Here is a 19,694-nt window from a genome sequence, read left to right as displayed (position 1 = left end):
CTTAACTATATGTCTGACGCCATATAGCCATAAATAAAATGTGTTGATTGCGTCGTTAAATAAAACATTTAAAACTGGCCGAGGGTGAGTTTGCCATCCATGGCGTCTACTTTGATAACAACTCCAAGGCAGACTGCGTGACTTACAGACACAACTAAGTCTACAACCAGGCCTTCATCCTCCCCTCGATGGACACCACCACCACCCATCGACTGCTGAAGAAGACCTTCGGCCCTGCCTACCCAACTGTAGCCAAGCACCTAGCAAGACAAACAGCTCGACCAGTGATTGAGAACCTTAGAACTACGGAGTTCCTGGCATCTCCGTAGCGTCCTCCGTTACCAACCTTTGCCTCAGTATGGACTTTTAGGCCGCCATTTCAGAAATTGTTTATTATTTTGCAAGTAGTCATACAACCTTTATTTTTGGCAGTCCGTCTAAATTGCTCCAATCACCTTCACATTTTGGATGAGCACTAAAAACAATTTTTTTTTTCTCCAAATTCTGCCCACCTCAAACTTACCCTCCCCCTCCTGCCCCGGAATTGGTCACTGGCGATGTCAGAGGCCAAGTCTGGGGTGGGCGTGCCTGAACCTTCGGGATATAGGCATGTTAAAAGCGTTCCCGTTCCCGTTTTCATCGAGTGTGTTTGTATGTGTGGGGGCCTCTCCCTGTTCCAACGGGCCGGCAAACAACAACACAAATACTGTTTGAGAAAAACTACAGATCACTGACCAAACAAAATTCACTGTTTAATTCACCAAGTGACAATATTTCAAAAATACACCAATGATCATAAAAAAAGCAACATTCAGTTCCTCACAAGATACATTCTTTATTTACAATCTGAAACCATCAAATTTCATATACATGATGTGTAATTTTTCATACATAACGGGCCGAATTTACAAAGACTGTTATGTCTTACACATGTGTAACTACATACATTTACAGTGTTTAAACACCTGTTTATGTCTTACACATGTGTAACTATATACATTTACAATGTTTAAACACCTGTTGTCTTACACATGTGCAACTTTATACATTTACAATGTTTAAACACCTGTTTATGTCTTACACATGTGTAACTACATACATTTACAATGTTTAAATGCCTGCGTTTAAGAAAAAACAGGCGTCGTAAATTTAGCTCAAAGTTTATGTGTAACAAAATGTCAAGAATGAAATCCAGTCTTGTTGTCCACACCGTGTGTGTATGTTGGTGTGTGTATGTGTGACATGTCAAAAATGAAATCCAGTCTTGTTGTCCACACCGTGTGTATGTTGGTGTGTGTATGTGTAACAAAATGTCAAGAATGAAATCCAGTCTTGTTGTCCACACCTTATGTGTGTGTGTGTGCCTGTGTGTTTATGTGTGACAAAATATTAAACTGAAGTCCAGGCTTGTTGTCCACACCGTGTGTGTGTATGTTGGTGTGTGTATGTGTGACAGAATGTTAGACTGAAGTCCAGTCTTGTTGTCCACACCTTATGTGTGTGTGTGTGCCCGTGTTTATGTGTGACAAAATATTAAACTGAAGTCCAGGCTTGTTGTCCACACCGTGTGTGTGTATGTTGGTGTGTGTATGTGTGACAGAATGTTAGACTGAAGTCCAGTCTCGTTGTCCACACCTTATGTGTGTGTGTGTGCCTGTGTGTTTATGTGTGACAAAATATTAAACTGAAGTCCAGGCTTGTTGTCCACACTGTGTGTGTGTATGTTGGTGTGTGTATGTGTGACAGAATGTTAGACTGAAGTCTAGTCTTGTTGTCCACACCGTGTGTGTGTTAATGTGTAACAAAATATTAAACTGAAATCCAGTCTTCTGGTTGCACACCACCATTCACTTTAACATGCACTTCACTACATTTTATGTCAGTATATATTCTGTGAATAATATTGCAATAATGAGAGGGCTTCATGATTACTATTTTTATAAAGAGGACTTCATGATTACTATTTTTATAAGGAAGTGGTCATTTGGTAAAATACCATACAAACAAAAAATCAAGATAGGTTGACCACAAACCTTTTGAGATATCCATCTCATGCCATCTTAATCTGATGTTATATGAGTGGTAGCATACCACATGCAAAAATAACAAATAACTTCATTTTATTCATTTATACTTATTTTTGTGCTTCTATCCAATTAGGCTTCAAGCATATTGTCAGAACTTAGCTCACATAAACACTACTTCCCACTCGTTGTTTGCTATTAGATTTAGCCCACATAATGATAAATCATTCAAGGGTTGCATCCAATGGCTAGTCTTAACAAAAATCAAGTCGTGGACAATATATATATAAGTCGAGAACCAGAAACAGAGATGTCTAAAATCTTCATTTGGTTTCGCAACCCTTCTTCTCACAGCGGGCATCACATTTCCACACCAATTCATTCTGGAGGCAAATGTTCCATTTCCTGTCTTCCTGAACTTTCCTGTCAGGCCAAAATGAGAGTTGTGTTTCATTTTCATGAATCATAATAGATATACAATGTATTTTATAGTCGAGGGCTTCAAAACTGAAACTGGAAACGACTCTGGTCTCTCTGTGAAGACATGAATAAAATTAGTGACATGATCTTTCTGTTTCACCCGTTCTTAGAGTCTTTCACGTCTCTTATCTGAAAATTAGAAGAAAATAAAGTCAAAACAACTTGCAGACATTTTTTAAAACCCTTTCAAAAAGATCATTTCTGCTTTACCTACATGTGAACATTTCAATTTTATTTCCTCATTTGAAAAAAATGACACACATAACTCACTCCCTCCCTGTCTCCCCCTACTCTCTCTCCCCTCCCTCCTCCCTCCCTGCTTCACCTACATGTGAACATTTTAATTTTATTTCATTTAAACCCCCCCCATACACAAAACTCCATCCCTTCCCTCCATCTTCCCCACTCTCTCTCCCTCCTCCATTCCTCCCTCCCCTTAGTCTAATTATAAACAAATACATCAGATGTTTAACTAACTTATAACAACATTTTCGTTTTATAATTACAATATTTCAAAAACAGTTTTACAAAAGTTCCGAACACTACCTATTATTTGACTGCTGTGAAAATCTTCCCGATTCCTGAATCAGTTGTTTCTGCATCAATTGATGCAGCAGTTTCAGCTGCTGTTGTTGCTCCTGTTGCTCCTGCTGCACTTTCTGTTGTTGTTTCAATTTCTGCTGTTTTTGTTGCTGTTGGTATTTATTCTGCTTTTTCGTTGGCTTGAACATTTGTTGTGGCTTCTGCTGCTGCTGTTGTTGTTGTTGGTTTTTTTGCCACTGCTGCTGTTGCTGCTCCTTCTGAAGAAGCTGATGAGGTGGTCTGGGTGGTTTGGATGCTCTTTGTGTTTCCGTATTCGGCATCTTTTCCAGATACGGCTGTACTGGTAAGGTTGCCATGGCAGCAGGTGGCTGCTGAATTGGAAAGGCTGTCAAAGGTGTAGACATCTGCTGCTGCTGCACTGGAAAGGTTCTCCTGCTAGCAGATGGCTGCTGCATTGGAAATGTAGCCATGGTAGCAGACGGCTGCTGTACTGGAAAGGCTACCATGGGCGCAGACATTTGCTGCTGAACTAAGGCTGCCATGGTAGCAGATGTCTGTTGCACTGGGAACGTTGCCATGGTTGCAGACGGCTTTTGCATTGGAAAGCCTGCCATGGTAGCCGGTGGCGGCTGCTGCACTGGGAAGGTTGGCATGGCAGAAGACATTTGCCCCGAGACTTGCACCAGTGGTTGAAGTTGAGGTTGAAACAGCCCTGGCTGTCTGGTAATCCCACCATCACCTTGAATGAAGCCAGTCGAACTGCTACTGCTGCCAGACATCAACCTCTTTGCTGACACTGCTTCTTCGGATTCAAACCGACGTTTCAGGGAGACGCCGCCATGTCTGTTCTCGACCTTACCATACATAGCAGAACCCTTATCAACTCCGCTATAGCTCGGCTCACTGAATTCATGCATCCTGGGGGAAAAGAAAGAATTATGTTTTAAAGCAAGATGCTGGTTATTCAAAGTAGAGTGCTCTGTTAAGCAAACCTCTTCCACAAAAAAACGAGAAGAAAAGTAATTAACACAGGTGCAATGATATGGTCAAAACCATATTGCGATATATTGCAAGACTGCAAACCCATATTGCAATACATATCTCAATAGTTGATATTATTTAATGTTTATGTTTCTTTTTCATATTATTTGATGTTTATGTTTCTTTTTTAAACAAAAGAAGCAGGAATAAACATTTTAACACTTTAATATACAGTTACAGTTCTTAATCATTTACTTCATACATCATATTTTTCTTCAAGAAAATAAGCATGTCTACTACCTTTGTGTGCACCATGTGGGGTTTGGAAAACAGACATTGCTTTTAGTGTTAAGTGTTTAAAAACAACTGAGGGGCGTGATTAATTGGGAGAGGACTAATTCAAAGACACAGGCTATGGTACAAGGAAACAATATAATGTAAAGTCATGAGCTGTACCACGGTTTGTATAAAACATTATGGTATACTGATTTTTTGTTGCAGTACTAGTAATTAATCTATAAAACATAGTTGGCATGGACGTTATAACAGCCAATGAAAGTAACCAATAGTCAGCTGATTTTCAAAATGTTTCTAAAAGAAAAAAGATTATATAAAAAAGTAAATACTATCAACAAGAAACAGACTGAAAAAACACACAACCATATCGAAAACTTGAGAAAACATATGTTTTAGTTAATCGATCTGCAGATTACTTTTATTAGAAATGAAAAAAACTTCAAAATCAGATTCTGTAGACAATATTAGACCAGTCTATTGCTAAAGGAGAAACATTGGACCAGTCTATTGCTAAAGGAGAAACATTGGACCCATCTATTGCTAAATGAGAAACATTGGACCCATCTATTGCTAAATGAGAAACATTGGACCCGTCTATTGCTAAAAAAGTAACACTGGACCCATCTATTGCTAAAGGGGAAACATTGAACCTGTCTATTGCTAAAGGAGAAACATTTCCAAATGAACACTGTCATTGTCCATCCCATCCTTCTACAAAAATGTTTTTTGTAAATAATTTCAGGTTTGTTTGACATAAGAAGAAAAGTAAAAGTTTTTTTTTTTTTTTTAAAGTAGTATTTTTGTGTCCAGTTTAAACACACACGAATCAGAAATAAATAACTTGTAGTAAATTCCACAGTACGATAAAAGGTGTTCCCTGTGGAATGGACTATAGTTACAGTATAAGAACATAAGTTCGTAATCAGGCTGCAAATTTAGCAGGCTTCTCTGATTCTGGAAATCCCTGGTTTTAGGTCAGATGTGTAAGATGATGAGACGGAATCCAACAATATCTATGTTATATCTTTTTTATAATTCCACTAGAACCCTAAAAACATTTATTCCCAAATATCAAATTCAATGCATATGATATGTTCTGGAGTACGAGCGATCATGGTTGTGGCCGCTTTCTACACTGGTTTTTGTACCTAACTTTAGAAGAATATAATATGATAGAGGATGACTGGTACCAGTCAAACTATCTGCGAGAGCTTGGTCTCCTTAAAACGTAAATGGTATTTTAACTTACTGTTGTTGAAAATCACTCTCTTGTACTCCTCTTTGCTGAATCCTATCAGAATCTCTACTGACATAATCAATGACTGGTAGGTCTCGATCTGGTAAGTCTCTGCCTGACCTATCTCGAAGTTGCATATCATGATCTGGAAAATCTCTGCCTGACCTATCTCGAAGTGGCATATCATGGTCTGAAAAATCTCTGTCTGACCTATCTCTAAGTGGCATATCACGATCTGGAAAATCTCCACTCGACCTATCTCTAAGTGGCATATCACGATCTGGAAAATCTCCACTCGACCTATCTCTAAGTGGCATATCACGATCTGGAAAATCTCCACTCGACCTATCTCGAAGTGGCATGTCACGATCTTGCAAATCTCGGCGTGGCATAGATCTGTCTCGATTTGTCCACTTAGGACTCAACCTGTCTGTCTCTCTCATTCTATCTTCATAGAGTACATCTTGGTCAGACTGACGTCTATCAATCCTGTCCCTAAAAATTCAATAACTCGTATTGGTTCCAAAACATTCAGTGAAATACATACATCCTATGTTATCCCGTGAGCTGATAACATCTATCTACTAATCTGAAGTGTTATCACATTACTGCCTGATAATACATTTGTTGCTAGTTTGATAACTTTGATGTTGCTACATGTTATCAGGTTAATAGGAAATGAATTCTGCACATTAAGATTGGTTGCACGTTTTATAAACATCAAATTCCAGCATAAATACTATAAATAATATACCTTTTACACTGCCTATTATCTAAACATCACCAAATAAATATGATATCAAAATGTTGTAACTGGATTTTCTATATATTTTAGTGATATAATAGTGCTATCAGTCAGTAATGAAAATAATACGGAGAAGATGTTTTCTACACCACAGGAACTGTTATTTCACTTAATTTAAAAAAAAATTATCTTGATATTGATAATTAATTTATAGATGTATTTTCCATGCTGGGGTGTTGTTAAACATTTATCCATGTTATTTCATGGTAAATGAAGTCACATCAAAATGATGTCATTAGTGCATAGTAGGTAATCCAGTTTACAGTAATTGCTGTGGACTTGAATAATATAGTTACTGTAGTAATGTTGCTTATCAAAATAACACCAATAATCAGTTACACAATTTACAGAAGATGTGATCAATCCTTGTCAAGAATAAAGGAAAAATTATGAATGTTATATAATAAATGTAACAGATTTTTTTTTTTTTCAATGTCACATACGATTTACATCAATGTCATATCACATATGTTAGCAGGTAGCAGATGTCACTCAATCAGAAAACCGGTTTATGAATTAATTAAAAAAACAAAACAAGAATTACCGTACTGGTGAATATGCAACATGTATTGAAATTGACTGAGGGCGCAACAAATACCATTGTAAACTGATGGAGAGTGTGTTCTGTATTGTGATTGGTTAATTACATTCTTTTTCCGGGATTAAATGAAAATAACACCCGGAAAGCTAATGACGTCATTAGCAATTGGAACAGCTGAAGTTGATAATTCAAGAAATACCAAATATAGAGTTAGTTTCATAGAAAAATTATTCAGTTTACAATGGACATAACCATATTGAGGTTTTAGATTTGCGGGTGTTATTGTCTATTTGATGACCGCAAATGTTTCATTTTCGACCTCAGGCTAACACCTTCGGTCAAATATGACATTTGCGAGATCAAATAGACAATAAAAACCACAAATCTAAAAACTCCATATGATTATCTCCTAATTCAAAATGACCAGTATGCTTTCACAAGCATGATTAAATACAAAAACATACAACATGGATTCGACAAAATCTTCTTTTTTTTTAAAAAGGGGAAAAAAAGCGAGAAGAAATCCGGTTCACAAACCATTCAAGTTCTTCATTTTGTTTCTCTCTTTGCAATCCATATACATCCTGTAAATAAATTATATACAAATGATAATTTTATTTTTTCAATCAATTACCACTTACCTAAAATATGTCACTGAAAATAAATTAAATACAAATGACTTTAAAATTAAAAAAAAAAAATCATTTACAACTTAAAAATATGGCACTAAAACAGACATGATGATGAATTTCACTAAAACATCCATTCTGAGTCTTTCCTAATTACTGTCATTATATTACACCTTCCACAACTTTCACTACATGAGGTACCTACCTCAGCATTCTGTACACGTTCTGGGGGCATTTGAAAAGAAGACTGCCGTTGCTGGTCAGAATACAGACGGTCTGCAAAAAGTAAATAAATATCTATTTTTTTAATTTAACGACACACTCAACACATTTTATTTTACAGTTATATGGTGTTGGAAATAATGGTTAAGGATCACACAGATATTGAGAAGAAACCAGCTGTCGCCACTTCATGGGCTACTCTTTTCGATTAGCAGCAAGGGATCTTTGATATGCACCATCCCATAGACAGGATAGCACATACCACGGCCTTTGTTGTACCAGTTGTGGTGCACAGGCTGGAGCAAGAAATAGCTCAAGGGGCCCACTGACGGTGATCGATCCCAAACCGACCACACATCAAGCGAGCACTTTACCACTGGGCTACGTCTCAACCCCAAAGTAAATGAAACTACAATTAACAAATGGAATAGACCCCCCCCCCCCCCGTACAGAGTTTGTTATTCTATTTATCCTATAACTTACCCATGATAGCCATGTTATAAACCCATGTGATAATGTGGTATATTAACCTGGTTAATAATGGTATGCAAATTTGCAAGGTCTCTAGGTAATGTGTTGCTGTGGATGGGTCATTTGCCTACATGCCAACAAGACCTGTGTACCTGAGCAATGTTTAGTTAAAATGCGTGACATCAAACCAATTTGTGCTAATGCTGATGACATCATATTACCGATGGCAGCGACTTTAGTACTGTGATTTACTAAAAACATTTTTATTAAAATGTTATTTTGGAAGTGTTATAGGATAAATAAAATTAGTGTTATAGGATAAATAAAATTCGTCACTCATGTTTTTTTAATATGTAAAATATATCAACCTCGTCTAGTTAATCGGTATTTGTCTCAGTAGAGCCTCAACAAATACCGATTAACGTAGACTCGGTTGATATTTCCCATATTACAAAATACTCGTGATGAATCTTCTATATATTACCCCCTTTTTTTCTCTAAAAGCCTTTATTCTCTGCATGCCTATATACACGTACATGAATAGAAATGATGTAAACCACTTTACACCAGGTTCTAATTATTGCTATAACTTTGTATTTTAATCATGTTCATAGTTAATTTTCTATAATTATTCTGTTAAAAAGTCTATAATGAATTGTATTGAAATAAAATTTCATAACAAATATAAAGAAAGCCATAAACGCACTCTTTAAACTATGTCATTTTGTGTTTGCCAAAACGTAATGGTATCTTATTTAGTACTGACATGGTCATTGTCATCCAGTAGTATTGTAGTTTACACCAATGAAGAATATTTCTCAATGACAAAAAAAACAAAACAATATTTTTCCCATTATGAGTAACTGCTGGGGTAATAAAATGTTTTTTTTTTTTTTTTTTACTAATTTCTGGAATGGGATTGACATTTTTATATACATTATAATAATATAAATTATATGGGCAAGATTTCCGAGTGCTTACACTCTTGTCTTCTGGATTGTTACAAATCCTGATCATTCACTCAGACACTTAAAAAATCCTCAGTATTATTAAAATTCTGGAAAGCATCATAGATGGACAAAAAATTAAAGTTTGTTTTGTTTAACGACACCACTAGAGCACATTGATTAATTAATCATTGGATGTCAAAACATTTGGTAATTCTGACTTGTAGTCAACAGCAGGGTTGAAAATTAACATGAAAACCATGGTCCTGCCAGGTCAGTTGAAGAAAAATCTTACTGGCCCTTCTCAAATTCAACTAGCCCTCCAAAACAAGAGTGGTTTTTTGTTGAATAATAGCCATGTGCTCACCGTATATAGTCCATTTCCATTAAAGAAAACCGATGACTTGTCATTTAACTTCATAATGAATAAAGTTAAAATTAATACAAAAACATGTTACTAAGTTTTAAGCCCATACCAACTAAAAAAAAAAAAAATTGAAAACGAAATCCAGTATAAATAAACATGTTTCTTTACAGAGTACCATTAAATTATACATATTAAATCACATTTTTAATACAGGGTAAAAGATAATGCAGTACAAAGAGACTAAAGCTAGAACTGAGTGTTCTTTAGTAAAGTAGTCTTGGAGTGGCCGTCCTCTTTGTGGCTGTCCTGTTTGTGGCTATGCAAGAAGGATGGAATAAACTTTGTGGCGATACAAGATGGGTGAAATCACCAGCAAATGATTTCCTCAGGAGTGGCTGTTCTCCTATAGACGAGGCACTAGATAGAAATCCATGGAATCGTCAACTATTTCGCCAAATGCCCATTCGACTCTGCTTTGTGCAGAGATACAGCTCTGATCATATATTATGATTATGTCATTTAGATTACCTTGGATGTTCCATCAATTGCCTTAAAACATGTATCAGAAAGAAAAAAAAAAGAATTAACCTATGTAGTTTGATGGTAATTTGTAAATATTTTTTGTTTTAATTTACACTGCACTATTACCCTCAATAAAATACTATTTGAGATGGTATGGGTTTAAAACTTAATAAATTAATGTTTTTATGTGAATTTTATCTTTATTCATTATGTTGACGCTGTCAAAATATTGAACATGTTCTATGTATTGTGTTGCCAAATATGTAGTGTGTTTTGTCATATTGGATTTAGTATCTTCTTTTTTTAAACTAGTACGATACCATACTCGACAGAAACCTAAAATCGATGGTCGCCCAATTTACTACCTTTGTAAAATTCTTAGTTGCCCGTAGCCAATAAAGGTTGCCATGGTTAATTTTCAACCCTGGTCAACAGAGGAAACCCGCTACATTTTTCCTAAAGCAGCAAGGGATCTTTTATATCCACTTTCCCAAAGACAGGAAAGCATATACCACGGCCTTTGATATACCAGTCTTGGTGCACTGGTTGGAATGAGTCATAGATGGACAATGGCTTGAGCTTGTATAAGCATTAGGATAACCAAGTACATACTGGATGTATATAAATGAAAAAATTAAGCTAGAAATTGTAAACATCAGCTACAGTTACTGTACATTATTTTTATAGGACCATGTACCTTTAAAATTGAGAGTCTGCACACCTGTCATTACCTTTGTGATCAAATCTGAGTACACACCTGTCATTAACCTGTGATCAAACCTGTCATCTACATACCTGTCATTACCTTTGTGATCAAACCTGTTATCTACATACCTGTCATTACCTTTGTGATTAAACCTGTTATCTACATACCTGTCATTACCTTTGTGATCAAACCTGTGTCTACATACCTGTCATTACCTTTGTGATCAAACCCGAGTCTACACACGTCATTACCTTTGTGATTAAACCTGTCATCTACATACCTGTCATTACTTTTGTGATCAAACCTGTCATCTACATACTTGTCATTACCTTTGTGATCAAACCTGTCATCTATATACTTGTCATTACCTTTGTGATCAAACCTGGCATCTACATACCTGTCATTACCTTTGTGATCAAACCCGAGTCTACATACCTGTCATTACCTTTGTGATTAAACCTGTCATCTACATACCTGTCATTACCTTTGTGAACAAACCTGTGTCTACACACCTGTCATTACCGTTGTGATCAAACCGGAGTCTACACACGTCATTACCTTTGCGATCAAACCTGTCATCTACATACCTGTCATTACCTTTGTGATCAAACCTGTCATCTACATACCTGTCATTACCTTTGTGATCAAACCTGTCATCTACATACCTGTCATTACCTTCGTGATCAAACCCGAGTCTACACACCTGTCATTACCTTTGTGATCAAACCTGTCTCTGTCATCTGCTTCCCGATCCCCTGGAGGCAAATTCATGTTTCGTTCCTCCCGCCACACATCCCTTTCCTCTTTCCCTTGTCTCGACTGACCCACATCACCACGGTTACCATCAACTCTCCGTACAAACTCGTCTTCCAGGTCAAGCTCACTTTTGTTTCTAAGAGGCTGCAAAACAATTGGCATAAAATTTTAAGTCATTATTTATTACATATCGGATGTAATTTTCCTCCAGAATAGCACAATAAATTATGTATAGTTTGACCCTGTACATAAGCAGTAAAACTTAATTTCAGATCTATTTAAACAAGCATTCAGAAATACTGCTAAAGAATTACATGTCCCTTACTAAGCCCAATACATTAAAATTATTTGGATGTAATTTTTTCTCTTTAAATTTTTATCATGCAATTCAAAGTATAATATTTACATTTCAAAAAATAAAAATGCCATTAAGCAACTTTGATAATACCCCTTTAACTTCATTAAATACTGAATTCAAAAGGTACCTGCTGAATCTGACTGAGTGCATTGTCAGAGATTTGTTGCATCTGCATATTCTGTTTGAGCAGTTTCAGTTTTTGTTGTTCGATGACCATTAAGTGCTGTTTTTCTCCGAGAGATAAACCCTCTGGTAAGGCTGGGAGAACAAAGTTCATTGGTATAGGTGGTGGTCCAAGAATACCTAAAAAGATGACGAAAGCAATGTTCAGGGGTGGGAATTGGTGAAGTGTAAAAAAGAGGAAATCTAGAGGGGTCCCGGAAATTCTTGAAATCCTAGGTTAAAATCTGTGCCATCTGACACATTTTGGAGGAAAGGACGATTAAAATGCGAGGAAACGCAATGTTCCATGAGAGGAAAATAGCGGATCCAAGGAGAATTCCCACTCCTGAACGTTTATTTTACATCTCTAAACCATTCATGATTATCTACAGTTAATATCTACACTAATAAAAGCAATGTTTGTTTAACATCTCTAAAATATTCATGATAATCAACATTTGATACCTACATACTAACGAGAGCAAAGTTTTTTTAAATCCCTAAACATTCATGATAAACCATAGTTAAAAGTATCATCATGTTGATAACCAACATATCATGTTGATAACCAACATATCATCATACTGATAACTAACATATCATGTTGATAACAAACATATCATCATGTTGGTAACTGTAAGATTCAGGCCCTAATCTAGAATTCAAAAAGTAGGAGAAGTGACTTCTCCCTTCCCAGAAGAAAGGGGAGAAGTTATAAAAATAGGTAAAGTGAACATTTATTGGTAAATTTCTTAACATTTCACCAGTTTCCATGTTCCATCGGAAAAATTCTGAATTTTACACTCTGTTCTAATTGTAATATTTCTATATAAAATACTACTTCCAGTAATAAAATTTAAACAAAACAGTTATTTGTTTAATTAAAAACGTGATATTAGTAAGTAGTTTATAATGTGCCATTATGTTAAAATTAAAGTATTAATTAGTATTTTCTGACATTAATGAAATGAATGTGGCAGAGGATTCAGGCTTCACTGGTCACAGCACACAGCGTGACACGTGTCACTTTGAGAAACAATCCCTGTTTACAGGAGTATCTGAAGAATGTCAATATTAGACTACAACATGTATTTAATCTCTTCACAACAGAAACTAGCATGCATATTAACATGTGTTGGTTGTAGTGGTGTGTGGTTATGAAATTTGGCTTTGGTTTTGGATTTCGACAAAAGTAGAGTTTTGGTTTCAATTTCGGTTTTTATTAACATTTTAATAAAATTTGGATTGACAATAAGAAAACTTTGCAAAGCTCAAAAAGAATAGTTTGTAGAACAATCATGTTCCAGGCTTGTGGGTATATTAAGAAAATTAAAAAAAATAAAATAAAAAATGCTGGGTTAATATACATTAGCAGCATATTTTTATTTTACAACTAAAACAAAAAAGTAGTGAAAATAACCCAAAAACTTAGTTCAAAACAAACTCATTGAGAATACCTCGGCCGAAGTGTAAGTACAAATGAAAATGCAGAGTTGTTTCAAATGGGTAATGTCAAACAATTACAATAAGAACGGCCGATATCATGGTAATTGTGTTTGTTTGTAGTGTGGATAACTTTAACTTAATTCTCATTTTGATACAAAGAAAATATTTTCCGATCACTGTGTTAACAGTGAATCTATCTTTTGTCTCGGAAATTAATGAAAATAGCCGATATTAAAAAACTTAAAGGGGGACAAGGAAATAGTTTGAGTTTCAGAGAGTTAGAGTTTTTGAAATTAATATATAAGAGTTCAAATTTGAAACAGGAAGTAAATGATATAGGGCAATTCCACATTAACTGACGCAACATTCAGACATTTTTTAACGTCTTGGTTATATTTGTTTTAAGTATTCAATAAAATTCTTAAACTTGTTTTTGATTGAAATAAATATGTTGTGACAAAGTCATGTCAAAAGAAAATTTCATTGTATACAATCTCAGGGCAACTACAATCACAAATGAAGTGTGGGTAACTGATGCAACAAAAAAAGTAACTTGTATTGAACATGTCTTTGAACTTGCCAAGAATATTTGAAACTGAACTATCAAGTTTTCAGGTATATATAGAAATGTGTAGTGCACAGTTAATCTATGATCACTAGAACAAGAGAATTAAGTTTTCTACAAGTCAACCCCCCATTTCCCAACCCTATCCTTGCTCAAAGCAAATTATTATTATTATTTTAATATGCATATACATGCATTTGTAAAGAAATTGCATTTTAGGACATCAGGTTCTCACAATTGTTCAACCCCCCCCCCCCCCCCCCCAAACCCCCAGTAACTTGGGTATTGCACCCTCGATGCCAGCCAGTCTAAACACCCACTCCCTTCAAAATTTTCTGCACACATGCCTCAACAATGAGACAACAGTTTATGTTTACATGTACATCTTGATTCGAAGTGTAATGATTTGGTTTTTTTTTCAATTTCCAAGTATATATACTGCATTCACTTTCTTATGACATTACCAAAATGACTGAACCGAACCAAATATTTCTTAACAAATCAATGGGAATAAAGCAGATATTGTAAATAATCCATATTCTTTCTTTAAAATCTGGGTTTTTTTTGTTCTCAGCATGCTGTCCTATCTCATTTTGTTTTTTCTTGTTTGATTTCACTTTATCTTGCTCCATTTTTCACTATCTCTGTTCTTTTCCCTCTCCAACCTCTTTTTGTCTTCGTTCAAATTTGCTTGATTCTCCTTCATTTTCTAGGTTGCTGTCTTGGGAGGTATTCTACCAAAAACATCAGCAACTTGGGATATTTTTAGGAGTAGTAACCAATTTATCAAATGAAAGGACATTTGCTATTTAGAACTATTAAAGGGGCAATCTCATTGCATAATACATTTCCAAAAATTATTATTATTATTTTATTTATCTTTTGAAATATAAAGATTATTCTTGAATGAAATTGCATGCCCATGAAATATTACAACCAAATAACTTCATTTACAGGTAAAAAATTATTATATCATTACAAAATTAATTTCAGGTGACCAACAGTTAATTGCGTGAAATCACATTTTGAATTGGAGTTGCAATCCCACAATGACAAAGGATTGGCTGTTTTGCTGAATAACTGATGCAAACTGTTTATGTACTTTACAATTTTAGCTAAGAATTCATGGGAAACCACTGTGGCAGTAAGGTGTAATGTTGATTTATTTTTCTGAGTTAATTATTAAAGATTATGTATGAAATCATCTAATGTGTAGTTATTTATCAAATAAATGTAAAAATAGCAAAATAAGTGACTTGCCACTACATGTATGAAACTGCAATTTTAAATTTGTGTTACCGGTAATTATTAGTGAACATTATAGATCTATTCTGTTTACAATAAATGGTGCTGTACATATATTAATCTAAGCTAATGAAACAATGTCTACCTCTGACATCACAAGCAACACAATATATCTAATGAAACAAATTCTATGTGCATCTGATGTCAAAAGCTATACAATATATATCTTGAAGTATAAGGGTATATGCATTGATGCTTGTGAAACTGCTATCATCTACATACATGTATCTATTTAAAAACAGTGTTAACTAAGTCATGATTATTTTATTTTAGTGAAATAGACATCTTTAGATTAATTTCTAAGGAGTGACAGTATTTGCAGTACTTGAAAATTATATATTTTTTTAGTTTTACACAGATGTGATAATAAAGAAATTCTGAAACTTACAAGTGCAAAGGCCAAGAAAATTCTGAAACTTATTATTAATTTGTTTATAGCACTCACTCTAGTTTGGGAATTAACACATTTCACAATCTTACATTATATTATGCCTCCAAGAAATATAACAATGAAAAATAATGCATGTGTTAATGTGTTGTGTCAGTTACTGACTGGGGGAAGTTACGTCAGTTACCAATAAATTTTAATTCTTGGTGTGCCATGTTGTGTAACCATGACACAACTAAAAGAATATAAAAAAATATAATATATGGCAGCACCACTGGTCAATATTAAATTAAGCTTCAAAAGGTAACTGACGCAACGAGGTCATACTGTAAGTTCAAGTTTTTACTCATAAAAATCTATTCTAAATTTATAAATTTGTGTTGTTTGGGAATTACCATTAAGATCTTAGAAACAAAATGCAATACTTACCTTTACCATATTCGTCCAATTTTAACGACATTTTTGAAAAAAGATTTCAGTGCAATTTGGATTCTATTCTTAGGAGGAAATAGCAGAAATTAAAGATGGACGCCAGGTCATATGACACAGTTTTGAATTAAAACCTGAGTATTTTATGGTTTATTGATTATTAACAAATAATAATGTGAAAAATAAAGGCATAAGAGGGGAAAAAAAATTCACTCCAGAGGTATCATTTTTCGTGGAATTGCTCTATAATGAATGTTGATGTATTTTGCAGATGTCTAAACATGGTGTAATGTAACTAACAAATAAAACACTGAATGTCAAATAGCACTCAGTACATTTGTTTTTCACAACATTATTTAAAATTATTTTATATTGATAACTTTAACATATCATCATGTTGATAACTGTAATATATCATCATGTTGATAACTGTAACATATCATCATGTTGATAACTAACATTATCATGTTGATAACTAACATTATCATGTTGATAACTGTAACATATCACCATGCTGATAACTGTAACAAACCCCAACATCTACCTGACACTCCACCAGACGCCATCATGTTTGTTGCGAGGATCGCTTTGTCCTGTACCTGCTGCACCACCATCAGGTTCTGTTGTTTCAACACCAACGCCCGTCGCTCCATCTCCCATCTCTGCTGCCTCAACCGACTGATGTCCCTCTCCGGGTTGCCTCGGTTGGAATTCTTATTGGTGGAATGATAACTAGAATGAACCGGACCTCGGCTGTCAAATCTACTCTTCTTTACAGGATCTGATATACAGAATACATGTAGATCATTAGATTACAGATGGCCAAGGTCTCATTTACAAACAAAAGTCTTCTTTTTCTTTTTTAATCTTTAAAAAGAAATCAAACAAAACTTCATTCAAATATTTGTATTTCAACCAGAGGTTAATGAATGCACATCTTGCATATATATATGTATATATATATGTACAACATATAGTAACAGTAATCAATGATCATAGCCGACTATTTAATTTTTGTTTGAAAATCAGAGACCATGTGACTGGAACATGATTTGATGCTTAGTACTCTGTGGCATATTGACCAATCAGAGTTATCGGGGTCAGATTATTTTTACTCTTGCAACTCTGGCTGCATGCACACGCTGGTCTACTTGACAACTTATTTCGCATTTATGATGGGTTTTTTTTTTAGACTATCTTTATTGTGGTATCCCACATTTAGAATAAAAAAATCCTTTGTAATGACAGATTTTGTCGTAGTTTGTATATTTTTTATTAACAACATTGGGACCGTTTTAGATCAATAATGTAATGCTGACTTGACAAAGCCGTTCATAACTGGTAGTGGTAGGTCAAATGACATGTTACAAAATGTTGAGGCAGGGAGACTGGTTGCGTAATTGTTGAATTAAATTATTATTATTTTTAAATTAATAAGAGGGATCTAATTAAGTTGGTAGTGCACACCCGAGATGCTTGGGTCATAGTTCTAATTGAACCACCTCCTCAGAGCCAGTGGGTTTTTCCCATCCTAACTATCATAATAATGTACGTTGTACATAATAATGAAATTCAAGACAAGTTGATTCCAACACGTTTAGCTAAACGTTCATCAAACCATCTAAACCACTGAAAAGGTATCTATAATTGTGTGCATCAAATTATCTGAATAGTACATATTGTAATTTTAAAAAATTAAATTGTCTGCATCAGTGTATGTCATAATTATATTTCTATGGTACTGCTCCTGAAATTTGTGAATAACTCCATTCCTGAAAGGGAAAAGAAGTCACACTACACTAATGAACCAAACAACATAAAATTAGAAGAAAACATTATTGTTTTATTAGTTATTTTTGCAACATATGTCTCTACATTTACGTGTACCAAGTACTTCATAAATTAATAATGCTTGGTTTTCACTTGCCGTAGCATTTTGATTAGTGCAATGTTTCACTCGCCTAAGTGTTTTGAGGTGTGCAATTTTTCACTTGCCATGGTTTTTCAAAAGCCAAGGACTGAAAGTTGTTCCATCCCAACTAGCTATATTTTTTATCAGTGACTGAAAATATAGAAATTGTTCTACCTATCATATCTTGTATCATATATATATAGTGATTGCAGGATAAATGTATTGAACTTGTCTCACTTTTAGTGTCTGTTTCTCCAGTTACTTTCTTTACTGTATCCTTCTTTACTGTATCCTTCTTTGCTGTATCCTTCTTTGCTGTATCCTTCTCAGTATCAATGAGTTTGCCAGTAAAGGTTAGAGTGAGTTTGTTACTCCCTATTTTCATGTGTTCATAACAAGTCATCACCTGCTTCACAAAGCCTGGATTTCGGAACTTTACAATAGTTGTCCTGTAATTAAATAACACTAAGGAATACATGTACATGTATATCAACGAACAGTAAAATATATCAATAGTTTAGCACGAGAGACCAAATATTATCAATAATATGCATCAATATGAGGTATATGGTAAACCTAAGGTCCTCATCTAGTAATAATTAACACATAATGAAATAATCCCAGGCTACTAAATATCAGTACCTGTAGCAATTAGTAAAAATTACCATTTTTGAAATACAGATATGTTAAAAACAATTATACACAACATATTTGCACAAGTCATTGTTTAATACTTTTCCTACACAAATATTTAAAATGTCTGAAATTGTTTAAAACAAGTTCATTTCTACTCATAATGTCTATGTGCCAGTGTGTGTGTGTGTGTCTTTGTGTGTTTTGTACATTTCTGTATACTGTTTTGCATTTTGGATGGCAAGCGACTATCACAAAAGAAAATCACTTGACACCTGTAGAGTTGCTTCTTCATACCATTATACAAATATTTACCTTTAAAAATATAATTAAATATTCATAATACCATCTCTCTGGATAATGAATACTGCACAAATCATCGGGATACTGGACAAACTACCTGAATACTGGACGACATCTCTGGATAACGTTAAAACCATCTGTATTGACGTCTTATATCTCCCATTAGTCTGGATAAACCATCTGAATACTGGACAAACTATCTGGATACAGGATGAACCATTAGGATACAGAATAAACCATCTAGATACTGGACAAACTATCTGGATACAGGATGAACCATTAGGATACAGGATAAACCATCTGGATACTGGACAAACTCTCTGGGTAATAGCTAAATCCACAGCATAATGATCTGCACTGGTGTTTTTTATCTCCCATATATGCAACTTCATTAGAGCCCGGATAAACCATCTGGATACAGGACAAACCATCTGGATACAGGACGAACCATCTGGATACAGGACGAACCATCTGAATACTGGATGAACCATCAGGACACTGGACAAACTATCTGGATACTGGTCAAACAACCTGGATACTGGATAACAGCTAAATCCACAGCATAATGGAACTTGAATGGAGCCTTGATAAATCACATGAATACTAGACAAACCATCAGGGCACTGGACAAACTATCTGGATACTGGATAAAAGCTAAATCCATG

General features: G+C 34.8%; 1 protein-coding gene across 3 annotated transcripts in view; it reads right to left on the bottom strand.

Moving 5' to 3' along the window:
- Positions 1-739: 739 nt before the first annotated feature.
- The window catches only part of LOC121378336, a 37,036-nt gene continuing 18,081 nt past the window's right edge, over positions 740-19,694 (bottom strand). Inside the window, exons 8-17 of one of the 3 annotated variants that reach the window (XR_005958707.1) lie at positions 18,331-18,542; positions 16,726-16,962; positions 12,014-12,189; positions 11,486-11,672; positions 7,743-7,813; positions 7,446-7,492; positions 5,575-6,057; positions 3,051-3,965; positions 1,782-2,633; positions 740-1,491 (exon numbers count right to left, since the gene is read on the bottom strand). Coding sequence is in view for 2 of the 3 variants with exons in the window: in XM_041506462.1 (XP_041362396.1) it covers positions 2,630-2,633; positions 3,051-3,965; positions 5,575-6,057; positions 7,446-7,492; positions 7,743-7,813; positions 11,486-11,672; positions 12,014-12,189; positions 16,726-16,962; positions 18,331-18,542 (2,332 nt within the window). In the remaining variant the exon portion in view is untranslated. Of the gene's footprint in view, positions 2,634-3,050; positions 3,966-5,574; positions 6,058-7,445; positions 7,493-7,742; positions 7,814-11,485; positions 11,673-12,013; positions 12,190-16,725; positions 16,963-18,330; positions 18,543-19,694 lie in introns of all 3 variants that reach the window. The other 2 variants (XM_041506463.1, XM_041506462.1) reach the window with 2 other exon arrangements.

This window comes from Gigantopelta aegis, chromosome 8 (assembly GCF_016097555.1).
Source record: "Gigantopelta aegis isolate Gae_Host chromosome 8, Gae_host_genome, whole genome shotgun sequence".
NCBI lineage: Eukaryota > Metazoa > Mollusca > Gastropoda > Neomphalida > Peltospiridae > Gigantopelta > Gigantopelta aegis.
The sequence above is the reverse complement of the archived record's forward strand: the minus strand, read 5'-3'. Positions and strand labels throughout refer to the sequence as shown.